The sequence below is a fragment of the Macaca mulatta genome, chromosome 6 (assembly GCF_049350105.2).
Source record: "Macaca mulatta isolate MMU2019108-1 chromosome 6, T2T-MMU8v2.0, whole genome shotgun sequence".
Taxonomy (NCBI): Eukaryota; Metazoa; Chordata; class Mammalia; order Primates; family Cercopithecidae; genus Macaca; species Macaca mulatta.
The window spans coordinates 178,630,787-178,649,019 of NC_133411.1; the positions used below are offsets into that span (position 1 = coordinate 178,630,787).

Consider the following 18,233-nt stretch of genomic DNA (forward strand, 5'->3'; position numbering starts at 1 on the left):
AATGTGGAAGTGATCGAGGTACAGAAAATGAAAGAGGGTCAGGGTGTTAGAATCCACCCCTGGATTCTAAAGGGAGTCTTCCCACTTGCTTTCTGCAGCCTGAGGTTGCTTTGGTTAGATTCTGCTCCCCTGGGATGCTAGCCTGAGGTTGGCATCTCAGTTTTAGGCTGAGGCTTTATGTACCTGCGTGGAAGAGGTGGTGCGGAGCATTGTACACAACATATGGGGCTCCATTTGCATTTAGTGAGTGCTCAGCTGTGCGCAGTGTCTCCTTAATGAATCACATGCAAGCCGAGCATCGCTATATTTATCCAAGCCCTGGGAGCAGGAGCGCTGGCTGTGGTCGACTTGCATGCCCCAGAACAGTGCCTTGCAGGTTGTTCCAGTTTTCCTTGTGGTCAGGGCCTTAGGGCCCTTCAATAATTTGTTCCCTGCCAAAATCTGCTGGTTTCTGAAGTATCTTTCCAGGCGTTCTAGGCCAGAAAAAATGTTTACATCCTGAAACTATAACAGATACCAAGCACTAAAAAAGAACCTGGAAGCTACATCTGCTGTGCCCTTGACTTCAAGGCCACATTTGAAGAATCGCAGACAGCTCAGGCATTTTTATTTTCTTTTCAGGTCTTTCAAGGGGGGTCCCGCAATGCTTAATCACCCTGCTATCATCACGTTACTTCTTCCTTATAATCTAAAACCCTTATGAATTTTTTTCCTTATTGACTCCTTACTTGAAATATTCCTTTTTATAGTTGGGCATTGGTGGCATGTGCCTGTGGTCCCAGCTACTCAGGAGGCTGAGGCTGGAGGATTACTTGAGTCTGGGAGTTTGAGGCCAGATGGGGCAACATATTGAGACCCTGTATGTTACAAAATATTCCTCTTATGCTCAGATCAGAGAGTTTGCCCAAATAATCACTTCTGTGCTTAGGAATCAAGAACAAGAATTTCTAATGTTTACTTAACGCTGATTAAATGCCAGCTACAATATTAAGCACTTGAAAAGAATTATCTCATGTTTTTCACCTCAAAATAACCATTCAAATGAGCATTAGAACTACATTTTATCAGGAAGAAAAGTAAAATTTCAGGAAAGTGATTAACTGAGGCCACACAGCAAGTATATGGAGGGGTCTGGCTTGATAGCAAAGTCCTTTATATGAAATAGATTTTTCTTTCCTTTCTTCTTCCCAGCTGTGGTCATGTCCTGTGACTCTTCTTCCCATTCCCAGCCATTCCTCAGCTTAAAAAAAAAGTAAATATTTTAAAATATGTATATCTATTTTAGATATATATTTTTTGATATTTATATACATAATATATAATTATGTTTATGATTTATATTTAAATTTATATAAATTTATATTTAAATTATAAATTTAAGATTTATATTATGTAACATATATATATAAATAATTTTCCCCCATTTTCCTCCTAGAATTGTTTTTTATCCTTTATAAGACTTAGGCAGGTGCAGGATATATTTTCATCCCTGGACTCCAGTGTGGTGTCAAGCTCCTTAACTTGTGACATGGATAGCAGGGAGCAGATTGGATTCCCACTGGGGTGGAGGACCCTAATCATGGCTTCCTGGGATTTGTGTTATCTGCCTTCCCCTGTTAGATGATGAGAACACAGAAGAAGAATACCTGATTCTGGTTCAAGCTATGTCACTGGCACAGTCTGTGACCTAGAGCACATCCCTCCTCTCTTTCTCGTGAAAATCAAATTTAGTTTCCTGCAAAATTTAATGTCGAGCAGAGAGCCTTGGTTTAGTCTTACAGACTAAAAATCTTGTTTCTTTCCAGCTCAGTCACATAATATTTACAAGCTGGTGAAGCCAAGTCACTTGCCCACTCTGGCCCTCAGTCTCTTCATCTGTACAGTAAGAGCAAGAACTAAATGCTCACCGGACTTCCCAGCAGCTCTTGGTATCAAACTCAGGGGAGCTGCAGGAAGAAGCTGGCTCTACTCTGCCAAGTTCTGACTATCGAGGGTTTGCAATGAAACCAGCAGAGGCTAGCCTAGGCAAAAAGGAGAGTTTATCGTAAAGATATTTGTGCAGCTCATAAAATCCAAAAGAAGTTAAATAATGAGACACAGAGACGTTGGGAACCAGGACAGCCTCAGGGATCTCTTCAGCAGGAGCTCATGACCCTTCCCTCTGGAGTGCTGCCATTCAGATGACTCCAAAAAAGTCTGTTTTTATGTTTCTTTTTTAAAAATGACAAATTCCAGAAGGAACACTGCCAGGGGGCCATTCAGTTATGGAGGGTAGGGTTGGGCAGACCAATCAGCAGGAAAGTGTTGCTGGAGCCTAGCCTTGTTGGAGGAGCAGGTGGTTCCCAGGAGGACCTGGGCAGAACCCCTCACCACACACACAGGTACACCCTGCAGAAAGAGCCCATGTGTCTGTAAATGCTTGGGCAGCCAGGTCTGGGTGTTACATGTGGGTGGGAGACAGAGTGGGCAGGCTCAATACTCTAGAGCAGTAGCAGCCATAGTGATGCAGTTCATTCAGCGTTTTCAGGCTTCTGTGCCTCATGGAAAGAGTAACAGACTTCAAGGCAAAAGGCGTGATGGGTGGACTGTCCGTTAGGGATTGCTGGTGGCTGTGGGCACAAAGAAAGACAAACAGTGTGATCTCATGGGGAGGCCGACCACCAGCACCATGCTGGATTAAGATCCTCTATTTTCAGCCAGGTCAAGGACAGGGTACTCTGGTCCCATCTTTTCCACTTTGATGACATCTGGGCAAGTTTTAGCCTCTTGAGAGTTTTTTCTGTTTCCTTATCTGTGAAGTGGGAATGAGAGCAATGATAATCATGCTACTCTTCCAGTTGACAACAGTACAGCAGGTGCTAACATCCGCTAGGGCCAGGTACCCATGCTGAGCGCTTCCCATGTGGGTCAGTCCTTGCAGTCCTCTGACACAGTACTGTTACGGTTTACACTTTGTCCGAGGCTTCTAGAAATTAAGGAGGCAGTAAAGTGTAGAGCAAAGCAGTGTGCAAAGAGACTGAGAGGCTGGGCTCAGGAGCCGATGGCCCGTTTTGAATTCTGGCTCTGACACTCACTGGCCTGGTGTTCTCTGGCATGTTGCGTAAGCTCCATTAATCTGTACAGTGGATGTGATACTAGTGCCTGCCTCATGCTGTGGTTGTGAGGAGTGAGTGATTTCACACGCATTCAGGAAGGTGCCTGGAGCACAGCGGTGCTCTGTAATGTTTGCTGCTGTTTGTAATAAAGTGCCTGCCGGGCAGTGGGGATTTGAACCCAAAGCAGATTGACTCTAGAATACATACGCTGTGGTAGTTATCTCTCGTGGCGGGACAAGAAGGCTCAGCAGTGAGCAGTGTAAAAGCCGGGGTGGGGGCGAGTTAGCAGAGGGAGCTATGGAGCTAGGGAGAGGAAGAGAATGACGAGCCCTAGGCACGTGGCCACTTCAACACTCCTTGTCTCTGTGACCTTGAGCTGGACCCAGAAGGTCAGCAGCAATTGCTGAGTCCCCGTAACCAACGGGAACATTCAGCACTGACTTCACTTATGCTTCTTACTTCAGGAGGGCTTTAGAGAGGGGTTAGTTAGAAAAAGAAGGAAAGAAAGAGAGACAGAGAGTGACTGAGACAGAAACAGAGTGACAAAGTCAGTGGGTGGCGGGGGCGGGGAGAGAACTAGATATAAAGACATAGAGGCCCAAGGAGAGAAAGAAAGTGATTAACACTCAAGAAAATAAACAGAAGGGGCACACACTTAGAGCCAGAGAAATGAAGTAGAAAGAGGGAATAAGGCTGAGGGGAAGGATGGGGATTTTGCGGAGACAGTGCTGAGGGGGCCGTGACTGGCTGGCCTGCTCTGTGGTTGAAAGGTAAACAAACCTGTTAAGTGTGTCAGTGCTTTATCTAGGAAACCACCTTTGCCAAGGCCCGGGCGCACTGAGGAGCTTTTTGAGCATGTAGGGCCGTGACAGGAGAGAGTCTCTTTATCTGAATTGGAGACAGGAGCGCTCTTCTGTGCATTTCACACTGGAGGCCACAGATTAGGCTGTGGATATTTCACGGTTGGTGATAAATGCTTGTTTGGAGAAGCCTTGAGCTGAACAACACTCCTAAGGCTGGGGAAGGGGTTGATAAAAGGCAGGTACCTGGAGACTGGTTTTACATGAGGGACTGGTTCTATGCAATTTTACACTTGTATATTATCATAGGCATTGAAAGTTCCTAGAAGGATACCCATTAAAATGTTGACAATAGCTAACCTCCCTGGTTGGATTAATGAGGAATCTCACCTTCTAAGTTATGTATTTCAATTAGGTTTACATGTTTAACAGTGTAGGTACTTCATAATCAGAGAAACAAAGGCTTAAGATAATAACTACACTCCTGAAATGAGGGCAGGGAAGGCAATGGCCCTTGACATAAAATGGATTGTTGGGACTCATCTGACAAGCAGACAATGGGTGGTGGAAATGGCAGTGCATTTGAAAATATTTCTCCTGGATGTTTCCAAGATACTTTGAAAATCTGATGACCACAATGTTTTTCCTCTGATTCTTGCAGAAGGGTGAAATTATTAATGTCTCCTCAGCTAGGACAAATTTTCTTCCTTTGGGGTTTCCTTGGGGTTTAAAAAAATACAGCAGAAGGCGTATGCCCTGTTAGTTAGTGGGTTTCTGTTGGGTATGGTGGATGTGGGGCTTTACCCTTGAGAGAATGATGCACACAGCATCTGCAGAATCCTCTCCTCCTTGAAGTCCCCACCTCCCACTCCTTTTTGTTTTACGTTTCAAATGAAGTTTGTGCCTAGTACACACTTTTAAACGTATTGTCTGTTAGCTTGAGAAATGACCCAGATGTATCTTATTTCAGGCTTTATGAAGGCAAAGAACAGATGGAGTTTGAAGAATCCATGAGACGGCTCTTTGAATCCATCAACAATCTGATGAAAAGTCAATACAAAACTACCATCCTTTTGCAGGTTGGTTTATGCTACAATAAAATCTGTCTTTTCCTTGGCCATCCAGTAAGTAACAGCATGCTAAGATAATATCTTCTTTTGCTGAAATATGCAAACTTGTGTCCAGTGAAGGCCTGGGCTGGCCACTTGGTTAAATACCAAGGGCTCCTCAGGACAAGAGAAAATGTATTTATTATTTGCTTCCCATGAAGGTAGCAGTGCCTTCTTTTAAAATAGCTCTGAAATTTTTGTTACCTAGAAGGAAATTAGTCAAACCGGATCCACTTCCGATGGAGAGAATAGTTACGGTGGCAGTCTCTTAAACTGAGTCTCCAGTAGTTTAATTCTCGACAACATAAAGGCAGGGACCCTTTTGGGATTAAAGAGGGCTCCTCAATAAACAAGAGGTACTTTGGAGAGAATGAGTCCTCTCATGTGTGGTCCACGATGCTAATCTGTGAAGTCTGCAAATCTTTGAGAAACTGTGAGGCCTAGCCCTGTGTTCGGGAAGGAGTTGAGCAGCCAAGAGTCTGAATGAAGAGGCTGTTTCAGGGAGACTTCAGAACTTTCACAGAATGTACTTGCAGGCACTGGGGGTGCAGGTGGGGGAAGCTGGGAGTGCCTGATGTGTTGTGAATAAAGGAAGCCCATTTATCTAAATCAATGAGTTAATGCAGATTTTTGCTGCTGCTGCTTTTATTTATTTTTTTTGTTGTTTGTTTAAATCAATGTTATTCTTTTAGTTGCTAATTTAAAGATCCATTATGCCTGGGATGCCCAGGCACTGGTTAGAATTAATGAGGTACTAGTGTTTAGGTAGAATGAAGGTGAGGAAGCAGAGGCAGAAGTCAGCCTGGGGAATGTTTGCTTCTCACACTATGGATTCCAGACTGTGCACGTTAGAATCGTGTGGGGATCTTTAATAAATTCTGATGCCTGGTTATAACCACCAGACTTTCTGATTTAATTGGTATGAGTGTGACCCAGGCCAGGGGATTTTAAAAATTCCCCAGGTGATTTTACTGTGAAGCAAAGTTTGAGAACCACTCTGCTGACGGCTTCCTTTAATTTAACAAAGAGTGGAAACCTGTGTGTTGAGGAAGGCAACTGTCTTATTCATCATGTGTCTTCAACACTCAGAATAATCCGGATAATTCTAACATTTATTCTCCTCAGAATATGTATCTATATTTCTTGATCTAAGTGAACAGCTGAATGTCCTAACACTATTTGGTCTTGTGTGACAAGACTGTTTCTTTAGCCCCTACTGGGGATCAGTGTCTTCCCTTGGGTTAGTTGGAACTTCATTGTTTTAGTTTTCATTTTTCCCTTACCCCCTGCTGGTTAAAAAACAAACCAAAAACATCTTCCTCATATTCCTAACTCTCTCATCATTCTCTGACAAAGGGGATCACAGGAGCAGGGGACAGCATGAGGAGATGCAGCAGGAGCCCCCACCAGCCACTGCATCTGTATCACCTGGAAGCAACTGAGCCTCCAGTGAGCAGCCACACAGTGTTGGGATATCCGGAGAGAGCCAAGGATGACCAGTTGCCATGAGAGGGGCTATAGGGTTGAATCAGGTGTGAAATCAGCTCGAAGGAAGCTGAAGTGTGAAAGAGCAGAAATGATGAGCAAATAGATAAAGCCAGTTTCTCATGCCAGAGGAGAAAGGCGCTGATGCCCCAAAGAAGTTGAGGTGCCATGGAGAGAGAGAAGAGTGGAAGAGGGAATAGGTCATTGTGGAGCTACTCTTTCTAATTTCAGCACCTGTTTCCCTATGATGGGCTACAAATGTCTTCGGGGAGGGAACAAAGGGAGAGAGAGAGTAAGAAGGCAGGGAAAGAAAGAAGGGAAGCAAAGAGGAGCAAGTGAGCATTTGCCGTTCTGAAGACATCTGGTCAACAGGAATGCTCTTCTTTATCAGCTGCGTGATCTTACATTGGTCACTTCTCAGTGCCTCAGTTTCCTCATCTATAAGATTTCATTGTGCGGGTGAGGATCAAATAAACATTCTCCGCAGAAGAACAAGTTATAAAATGCTATGCAAATGCAGTGAACTGATACGATTATTGTAGTTTTGGCATAAGTCTTTTTACCCAGGTGGTTCTTGTCTGGGTAGCTGTGTTAGAAATGCCTTGCTTTCCTTGCAATTTGGGCCAGGTTTGTTGGTTTGTTCTCGCAGATTTCCACCTCAGAGGCATAGAAAGGGGCTTCATCTCTTTTTCAATTTGCTCTAAGGGTCAAATTTAGCCTCAGGAATTTTCATAAAACCAATGATGCTTTCCACCTATTTACGTAGCTGTTGAAAAGTTATCAAAGAAGAATTTAAAGTTATATTCTAATATGGAGAGCAGTACCATGTGAAGAGAACTTAATGATGAGGGCAGAGGGGTCAAGTCCCTGTGATGTCTCCAAATCCCACATGTGGAATCTTCTATAGACTTTGAGATTTGCTGCAGGAGACGGAGCTTTGGCTTTTGACCAGAGAGATGTGGGCATGTAGCCTTGGGCACATCATTTTAGCTTTCTGGGCCTCGATTTATCCTTTGTAACATGGGAGGCCTAATGTGTAATTTAGAGGATTACTGAGAGGGTGAAATAAAGTAATATATGTGAAACATGAAGTATAAAGCCTGTTCCATAGTTTGGTTTAAATCATTTTTAATCATTTATACCTCTTCCTCCTTTACTTCATCAAAAAACAGAAGCTTTTTGGATATTTTACTAGTGAGGATTCAGAAGGCGGGTTATTTGTGTTCCTAATTTTGTTACACAAGACTATTAAATAGTGTTAGGATGTTCAATTATTCAGTTCGATAAAGAAATATAGACACACATTCTTAAGAGAATAAATCCACAAGAAGTGACTGTATGAAAACATGCATGGCAAAGTTTCAGCTAGTGAAATAGTACGAGGTGACTGGAGTCTTGATTCTGAGCCTGCATGGGGTGTGAGCTATTAGTAACATCAGCCATAAGTGCCGGGTGGGTGCAGAGGATACGAATGCCCATGGTTGATGTTCCTGGTTCAAACTTTTCACATCCAGCTGGGTAGCGGCTTATGTTGGAAACCCTCATTTGTGACCAGCTTAATTGTGAGTAGAGCAGATCTGGTTCAAATCTCAGCTGTGTCCACTGTGAATTCTGAAACCTAAGCAAGTTATTGCCCATCTCTAATGCTCACCCAGCTTTTGTGAATTGCTTTCTGTGGTTTTTCTTATTGTTCTGAGCTGGCACGGAAGCAGCTCACCAAGACCATGGAGAATTGAAAGCCAGTTGTTCAAAGAGGAGAGGAGCAATAAAAATACTTTCCACTGATTGGGTACCCACCATGTTCCAGGCATGGAACTGGGCTCTTCACATACAGTGTTTTAAATCCCGCCAGAGATCTTCAAGGAACCACTATCCTCAGTGTCCATAGGAGGCTCATAAAGTTAAATAGTTCATCCCAAATTACACGTATTCATAGAGCTGGAGCTAGGATTTGAATTCACCCAGGTCATCTGCCTCCAAAGCACTATTCTTCTCTATGCCACAGGTAAGGTTTAGGCCAGGGGTTCCCATGTTTCAACAATGGGCCACGTGCTCGGAAGTCCTTATGTGTGCCAGCCCTGTAAGTGTGTTGATAAAACTGATGGCAGATTCAGAGGGTCAACACCAGACACTTGTAAATTAGACAGAGCTCAAATGTGAGTAAAAGGCATATGGTGATGTTGTGCAGGCCAATTTGTCCCATTCTCCTTACGATCCATGGTATTTCATAATGCTCCAATTTGATGGCGCAAGTGGAATTAAATGAACAGTTTGTATTGAATGACATGCTCTCTTGGCCACTGTGAATGCCACTTATGCTAATGAAGCCACTGGAGTGTCCAGGAGGGCAGGGGACTCTGCCATTTACATCCCCAATGTCTGGAACAATGGCTGCCACACAGAAAGTGCTCAAATATCTACTGTCTGAATGAATGAATGAATGAATGAATGAATGAATATAGCTGAGTGCAATGGTGCATGCCTGTAATCCCAGCACTTTAGGAGGCTGAGGCGAAAGGATCTCTCAAGCCCAGGAGTTCAAGACCAGGCTGGGGAACATAGTGAGACCCTGTCTCGACAAAAAAATTAAAAAAAATTAGCTAGGCATGGGGGCCTGCCCATGCCTAGTGGTGTATGCTTGTGGTCCCAGCTACTCAGGAAGCTGAGGCAGGAGGATCACTTGAGCTTAGGGGATCAAGGCTGCAGTGAACTGTGATTGTGCCACTGCATTCCAGCCTGGGTGACAAAGCAAGACCCTGTCTCTTAAAATAAATAAATAAATAGTGCCGGGCACCGTGACTCACGCCTGTAATCCCAGCACTTTGGGAGACTGAGGAGGGCGGATTACAAGGTCAGGGATTCGAGATCAGCCTGGCCAAGATGGTGAAACCCCGCCTCTACTAAAAATACAAAAATTAGCTGGGTGTGGTGGCAGGCACCTGTAATCCTAGGTACTCGGGAGGCTGAGATAGGAGAATAACTTGAACCCCGGAGGTGGAGGTTGCAGTGAGCCAAGATCGCGCCATTGCACTCCAGCCTGGCGATAGAGCAAGACTCTGTCTGAAAATAAAATAAAATAATAAAATAAAATAAAATAAATAATTCATTTTGTTTAGTTTGATGTTTCAGTGTTTATTAAGTGTCAAGTGTTGAGCTAAAAGCTTTACATATATTGTTAGCTCAGTTGATCTTTTTAACAACAACCTTATAGGACAAATAGTGGTTTCTTAAAAATTTTACTCTAATTCCATGATATACATGTGCAGAATGTGCAAGTTTGTTACATAGATATACATGTGCCATGGTGGTTTGCTGCACCTATCAACCTGTCATCTAGGTTTTAAGCCCCGTGTTATTTATTAGCTATTTATCCCGATGCTCTCCCTTCCCTTGCCCCCCACGCCCTGACAGCCCCCGTGTGTGTCGTTCCCCACCCTGTGTTCTTATTGTTGCTCTCCCACTTATGAGTGAGAACATTTGGTGTAAAGCAGAGGTACAGACTATTTGTCTTTGCATATAGTCTTTATCTCCGCTTTGTAAATGAGGAAAATGAGGCTTAAAGAGGTTAAGTGACTTACCTTGGCTGAAAATTAGTAGATCTTGGATTTAAATTTTGGCTGTATAAGTCCAGAGTTTGAGTTCTTAATCACCACCAAGCAATAGCATAATTTCATTAAGACCCAAGTCTTCTGGCAAAACGCCAGGTGGATAAGACTCAGGGGTCCCCATAAAGTTGAGTTACAGAAAGGACGGAAGCATACATATTCTAGAACATGTTGATCCCTTTCCCTTCAGTTTGCCTGAGAGATTAGTGATGATGCTGAATGTCCTGAGAGAGCTGCATTTATTTACCCCTAGGAACAACTCAGCATCTCAAAGTAAACTACCTTCTTATGGTCATGCTATGGGGAATTCCTGAGACATCGTTTTTCCAGTTTCCATGGACCTTGATCATCCACTGCTTGGCTAAAATAAGAGGATTAAAAATTGATGGGAATAGTACTTGTTTTGAATGCCTGTGGCTCTTGAATGAGGAAGACATCTGGTAGCATTCTTGCATAACTGTGTATCATTTCAAGACATGTTCATTTTGGCCAGAAGTCTGTGTCTACTGGCACCAACACTGGTCACTCTGTTTGAAAGAGAGAGAAAGGGAGGGGGGAGAGAGAGAGAGAAAGAGTGTGAGAGAGAGCGGGAAAGCCTGAGAGCACTCAGCAGACAAGTCCCTTTGAGTTTGGAGGCATGCTAGTTTGGTTTTGATTTTTGTTGTTATGTTTAAGCACTCGCTGTTTTCTAATTCTGGTGAAGTCCATCTAGATAGCAATGATGTCAAGCGTCCTCCCTTGATTTACCTCTGGGACAGTAAAACCACTATTGGTTGCTTTGGGTTTGATTCTCTTCTTGAGGGATGTACCTGGCCTTTGGCAGAGGGGTTCAGAGTGGACGATTAATCTAGCAGTGCCACATGATCACCTAATTAGTGAGATAGCAAACATTTTCCTGTTGGCCTTTCTTGCAACCCCTATAGATGTGGTAATGAGGATCCTTAACTTAAGGGATGTCAGAAGAACTGCATTTTATTTTCAAAAACTATTCTTACAAAGGGTAGGGGAAGCTCTTTTTCCACTTCCTCCTCCAAATTAGCCTTCTTGCCCCTGCTGAATCCTCCCCACTTGCCGAGATAGAATGCCTTTCCTATAGTGTGACGGACAGTAGTGGATATACTGGATGAGAGCCAGCTGGACAGAGCTGGGTACACATCCTTGCTTTGCTACTTATTAGCTACGTGGCTTCTGTTATTTAACCTCTCCATGCCATAGTTTTCTCATTGGTAAAATGGGATTAACAATTTCCACTCACAGAGTTGTTGGAAGAATTAAATGAGGTCATGCATGTCAAGTATTTGGCATGTATACAGTTCCCAATAATGCTTCCTATTTTATTATTTATTTATTTATTTTTGAGAACGCATCTCTGTCTGTCACCCTGGCTGGAGTGCAGTGGCAAAACACAGCACACTGCAGCCTCTAGTTCCTGGGTTGAAGCGATCCTCTTGCCTCAACCTCCTGAGTAGCTGGGACCTCAGGCCTATGCCACCATACCTGGCTATTTTTTTTATATATATATATATATTTTGTAGAGATGAGGTCTTACCATGTTGCTTAGGCTGATCTTGAACCCCTGGGCTCAAGTGATCAATCCCTCGGCCTCCTGAAGTGCTGGGATTATAGGCATGAGCCACCATGCCCGCCATGATTCCCATTTAAAAACCCTATAATTCGTAATTGGATTATATGTGTACATGTATATATGCATCACATGTATGTTTATGTGTATACGTATGTATATGTATGTGTGTTTTAAGTATTACACACAATATATACACAATATAGACTATGGAATGAAAGTAATAATGATATAATATTATTTTATGAAGAATGGTAGTAATAACGAGAGTAAAAATGATAGAATGGTCGGGCGCGGTGGCTCCAGCCTGTAATACCAGCACTTTGGGAAGCTGAGGCGGGTGGATCACCTGAGGTCAGGAGTTCGAACCCAGACTGGCCAACATGGTGAAATCCTGTTTCTACTAAAAATACAGAAAATTAGCCAGGCGTGGTGGCAGGTGCCTGTAATCCCAGCTACTCAGGAGGTCAAGGCAGGAGAATTGCTTGAACCCGGGAGGTGGAGGTTGCAGTGAGCTGAGATCACCCCATTGCACTCTAGCCTGGGCAACAAGAGCGAAACTCTGTCTCAAAAAAAAAAAAAAAAAAAGTGCTTGGACTAGCCTTTTTTCAGGGCACATGCCTCAGTATATGGTATCCCTTTAGATTTTAGAGGTTGTAAATTAGTCACCTCTGGGAGAAATGCAGCCTGCATTTGTGTTTGATTTGTCTAGCAAATCAAAGCATTAAATCAAAGTGTTAAAACAATTGAATAGGAATAACTGAGTCTTTAGGCAGAGAATGGAATCCACACACCTCATCACTTCCCACTGCCCTGTCCACATTCCATATCACTTCTTTCTGTTGCTTGCCTAGCCCTGCAGTCATCTGATTTTGCTACATCTGCTTGATGTTCCCTGATAAAGATGGTCCTTGACCAACTAGGTTGGAATGTACTGGATACTGTGACTGGCTGGAGGAATGTCATAATGCTTCTTAGTATATTAAAATTATGAAAAGTTCTATAGTTAAAAAAAATTCACTGGTTTATCTTTGCTTAAACCAATGCTTTCCAAAATTCTTTGATTGCAAACTCTTTTCCTCTACAGAATACCTAACACCATCCTATGGGACAAGAGGTTCCAATAGAACGTAGTTTCAGAGACAATGGCTTTGGAATGTTGTTTTATCTTATAATCTACATTTAAAAGAATAAAGAATAAATCTCTAGATACAAAATCTAATAACTATAAAGGAACAGTCTGACAAATATGACAGCCTACAAATTAAAATCTTTCTATGCAATGGAACAACAGGATAAGTGGGAGAAAATTCTTGTAAAATGTGTTACTGTAAAAGGGTTAATATTATTGATGCATGAAAAATTTTATAAACCAATAAGAAAAAAAACCCAAAATAAGAACAGAAAAAGGATATGAACATGCAATTTAGTAAATATAGATGTTCAATAAATATGGAAAAGATGCCCAACCATACTAACAACAAAAGAGTTGCAAATTACACATCAGATCAACAAAAATCTACAAGATTGTATGTCCAATGGTAGCAAGGTTATGGGGAAAGGAACAGTTAGTTAAGGGAAATTGGTTACTGTATCTTCTAAGGTAATTGACAATCTCTCCTAAAATTTATATGTCTATGTGTTTTCATGCACTAATTCTTCTTTGAAGAATCTATCCTGCAAGGATCTTTACAGATATACAAACAGCATTTTTTTTTTACCACATATTTATAATAAAGAAAAACTGACAATAGCATGGAGCCTATTAGCAGGGGTGGGTTGAAGAAGGTACAATGTACCCATTTGAGCAGTGCTGGGCAGTGGTTAGAAATGAAAAGAATCCACTCTATGAGAAGGCAGGATGCCACTGGTGTGTAGTTTAAACTACAGAAAGCAAGTTGCAGAGCTGTATATTTACATACACACACATACACACACATGCACATATACGTTCATGCATAGAAAGCAGTCTAGAAGGAAATTCACCACCATGTTAACTAACAGTGGTCCTCCCCTCTCTGGGGAGGAGAGATTGGGGCTGAGAGGAGGATGTGATATAGGACTTTGGAAACCATTTTCACCCTAATGCCTTATCTGGTATGAATGTTTTTACATCGAACATATAGTATTGACTTTTTAAATTTTAAAAATTATAAACAGCAGGAAAAGAAAAGGATGAAGGCATAGAGAGAGAGAGAGTTGCTATTTGGGTAAGGTGGCCATGTAGCTTAAGGGTTACAAGAAATGGCTCTAAGTGCAGCCTGCCTGAATTTATTTTTTTTTTATTTTTATTTTTTTTTTGAGACGGAGTCTGGCTCTGTCACCCAGGCTGGAGTGCAGTGGCGCGATCTCGGCTCACTGCAAGCTCCGCCTCCCGGGTTTACGCCATTCTCCTGCCTCAGCCTCCCGAGTAGCTGGGACTACAGGCGCCCGCCACCTCGCCCGGCTAGTTTTTTGTATTTTTTAGTAGAGACGGGGTTTCACCGTGTTAGCCAGGATGGTCTCGATCTCCTGACCTCATGATCCGCCCGTCTCGGCCTCCCAAAGTGCTGGGATTACAGGCTTGAGCCACCGCGCCCGGCCCCGCCTGCCTGAATTTAAATCCTGGCTCTCCACTTGCTAACTTTTCAACCCCAGGCTAGTTATTTAATTGTGTGCACCAGAGATTCCTTATTTATGAAAATAATATTTCCCTTGCAGGGTTGTAACTAATAAGATAATCTATTAGCAGTCTTTGGCACAGAGTCTGCCCTGTTGTAAATTCTTAGAGAATAATTGTAATCATTATTTATATTAAGTAAGAATCTCAGTTGTATATGGCTAGGAGGAAGATTTTCTTTAGGAAAGTAATTTTCACGATTTTTACTTCAGTCTGATTGTTAAAGGGTGATACATGTTAATAACAGAACACCTAGAATATATAGAAAATAAATAAAAAATGCATACTTCCATTAGATTCTTAAACATTATTTTCCGTTCATGTGACTTACAGTTCTTTCTACTGAAACTGTAGTCTGCCCTGCTGCTTAGCAAGTGGTGTAGGTATGCAGCGGGTGAGTATGGCTCCTACGTCTGGATGCATCAGTTATTTGAAGAGAGGAACCAATCCACCACCACAATGCTCAGCTTTCCCAACCCAGCTAGTGGACCAAGACATGCCCACTATTATTCACAAAGTGGCCAGGGAGAGGAAATATAAATAACTTGCCACCAGCAAAGCAATTCGAGTACACCATCTTCCATTAATAATATAAGTCACCATTTATTGAGCACTAAAATAGGCCTGGTGCTCTTTTGGATGCCTCACATATATTCTATTTAATCTTCACAATCCTGCAGAATACATATAACTTTGTTTCACAGATATGTTAATGTCTGAGAGGTTAAGTGTCTTGTCCAAAGCCACATGGCTAATAAGGTGTGGAAACAGAATTTGCAGATCTATAAAACTACAAGGTCTGTGGTCATTCTAGTCTATGTTATTGCTTCCTTGAAGACAGAAGTTGTGACTTCACTTTTGTATCCAAAGAAGTCCGTGCTTACGTTTTGGTGTACATACAGAGGCTTGCATCAATATTGTAATGTCCAGGATGCAGGGTCATTCTCCTCGGATGTGTCATGCTGCAAAGTACCCTCTTTGCCAGCACAGACTTGTTGATGTGAGGATCACTCATATGTATTTTACATTCCACCTAGGTGGCGGCTTTGAAATACATCCCATCTGTCCTCCATGATGTAGAAACGGTCTTCGATGCGAAGTTACTCAGGTGAGAGCTTATGTTGTACTTTCTTGGGCTCTGTTGGCAAGGCAGGGATTCAGAGTGGGAGGAGGGCTCTTATGGGGAGCTCCAGATGGGCACTCAGCTTGGGGATGGGGAAGACCTGTGGCAGGGGATGTTTTCAGGGCTTTCAGTGTGGTATTTTTACCTTTTGGTTTTCTTGTGCCAGACTTTGGTGAGAACCAACTGTGTACTAAGCATCCCTCTGATGATATGAAAATTAATCATATAGGTTAAAAAATTGATGTTTGGAATAAATGTTTTCATTTCACCTGGGCCTGAATGTTATTGTGGGTTCCACTCTTTGCCCTGTAGACCCCACAGTTGCAAATGGAGAACAACCTAAGCGTAGCTAAAGAGATAATGGAGATGGCTCCCTTTTCCCTTCTCCTTCTTAACTACATTCAGCTCATAGATGAACACATTATTTTAATGTGATTATGCTGTTGGAATAGGGGCATTTCAATCAGATATACCTTCTTCTTTTAAAAAAATGTATTGTAGTTTACAGATAACAGATTTCAAAGACTTTTTATATTTAAATACTTACAGATACAGAAAAGAGTTGCAAAGATTACATATAGAGAGTTATCATATGCCCTTCACCCAGCTTCCCCTAATGTCAACATTTAAATAACTATGACACATTTATAAAAACTGAGAAATTAACATGGATACAGTTCTCTTAACTGCACTCTGGACTTCATTCAGATGTCACCAGTTTTTTCATGGATGTCCTTTTTCTGTTCATATGGAAGATTTTTGCTAGCTCCTTCTCATCCTTCAGACCCTCAGGCTAAATGTTATCTTTTTGGAAAAGCCACCACTGGATATTGTAAATAAATTAAATTTCTCCCCCAGCCCCTGTGCCATTATTCTCTGACACAGCTCCTTATTTATTTCCTCCACTACATACATCGCTGTGTATTGATTTGTTTGCTTCTGTGTCATTTGATGACCTCTATTAGAATGTAAGTTCCATGCCAACTGGGACCCAGTCTGTTCCCATTGTATTCCCATTTCTCTATGCTTTGCCTGTCTCATATTAAGTAGATGTTTAATAAGTCCTTGAAAGAATGAATGAATACAATAAGTTTATTTTGGGAAGTCAACAAGGACTATAATTTTGTTTCAGGGTATTTTGATTCTCACCATATTTGGGAAGAGCTGTCTCCCTTTTGATGTCCCAAACTGGTTCTAATCCACAATTTTTCATAGTGTTTTAAAAAAATTAGAGACCTTTTTGATTTTAAGACTTATCACAAAACATTACCAAGCATAAAACATTTGTAAGTAAAATGGTATGGTAATGAAGTCAGAACCTTGTTTTGAACTCTTGTTTCTTTAGCTTCCTAGCTGCATAACCTTAGGAAAGTTAGCCTTTCTAAACCTGAGCTTTCCAACTTATAAAATTGGGATAAGTATTGTGTATAGCTTGTAGAGTTATGAAGTTTACATGACATAATGAATGCAAAATGCAAAGTGTGTGCTTGGTATACAGTAACTGCTCAGGGCTATTGGTATTATTTTCAGATTTTTACATCTCTTTTAATGCTACTAATATTCTATACCAAGAACAACTTGTACATTTTTACTGAAGGCTTACCTTGCACCTCATGCTCTGCCTGGACTTGGGGGTTTCCCAGAGCTACAGGTCCAGGGATGGACTGTAAGTGCTATGAGGTGGGAGACATTGGTCTACCTTGCCCTACCAGCTCCTATTTTTCCTGCCCTCAGCCAACTCCTGTATGAGTTCTACACCTGCATCCCTCCTGTGAAACTCCAGAAGCAGAAAGTACAGTCTATGAATGAGATAGTCCAGAGTAACCTCTTTAAAAAGCAAGGTGAGTACACAGCACCCTTGCTGGGGTGGGGTAAGGGGCCAATAAACCCCACATCATTTTGGGGAAGTTTGGCAGGAGAGGGCAACCTGTCCAGTGACTGAAACATCTCTTTTCTCACAACTCCCTTGGTCTGCATAAATGCAAAAAGTAGAAAGTAGCTGACAACTTAGATATCAGAATCTAAATTGATTTTAGGAAAGCTGAGATTGCATTGTTTATTTCTCTTGAGAAAGTTTAATGAGGTTTTTTTCCCCCCCTGTATGGTTTATTATTGCTGTCTTTAACTTAAGGGGAAATGGATAAAGTTCCTTTTAGTAGAAAGAGCCTTTCGCAGGGAAGTTCTTAAAATTTTGAGTGTGTAAGAATAAACTGGAGAGCTTATTAAAATGCTAATTCCTGAGACCTAGCTCGAAGAGTCTGATTGAGTAGGAATTAACATTTTTTGAACTTTTTAGAAAAATGTAAATTATTTTGGAATAGGTAATGCATTTGCATGGATGAAAATGCAAAGTATGAAAGAGTACCATGTGGAAAGGGTCTCTCCAGACCCTGTGCATGGCTACTCCTAGTCCCTTCTCCAGTGGCAAAAGGCATATCCAGTTTCTTGTGTTTGCTTTAGGCACACTCTGTGGATGTGGAATCAATTACGTATATGCTAGATACTCTTTATTATTATCATGCAAATGGTAGCATGGTATGTAACTGTTCTGCACTTTGCCTTTCTTCACTTAATGGTATATATTTTTGGGAGATCACGGAACGACAGTGGATTTGCACAGAAGTTATGATCAGAGCTTCTGCTTACCCTAAACTGGTCACCACTGGGCCCCACTGGCAGAAGACTTAGAGTTCCCTATCTTCAAGGTCAGTCAATTAGATGTCGATAGCTCCTCCAGATTTGATCAGGCAGGATTTGGAAGCTCATATTCATCCT

At 41.9% G+C, this 18,233-nt stretch overlaps 1 protein-coding gene across 3 annotated transcripts in view; it reads left to right on the forward strand.

The window, feature by feature from the left end:
- DOCK2 (dedicator of cytokinesis 2) overlaps positions 1 to 18,233 on the forward strand; it is a 436,838-nt gene that overhangs the window by 103,616 nt on the left and 314,989 nt on the right. For all 3 annotated transcript variants that reach the window (XM_028849908.2, XM_028849910.2, XM_077937437.1), the window contains exons 23-25: positions 4,866 to 4,974; positions 15,373 to 15,443; positions 17,193 to 17,299. In XM_028849908.2, the coding sequence (XP_028705741.2) occupies positions 4,866 to 4,974; positions 15,373 to 15,443; positions 17,193 to 17,299 (287 nt within the window). The remainder of the gene's footprint in view (positions 1 to 4,865; positions 4,975 to 15,372; positions 15,444 to 17,192; positions 17,300 to 18,233) is intronic.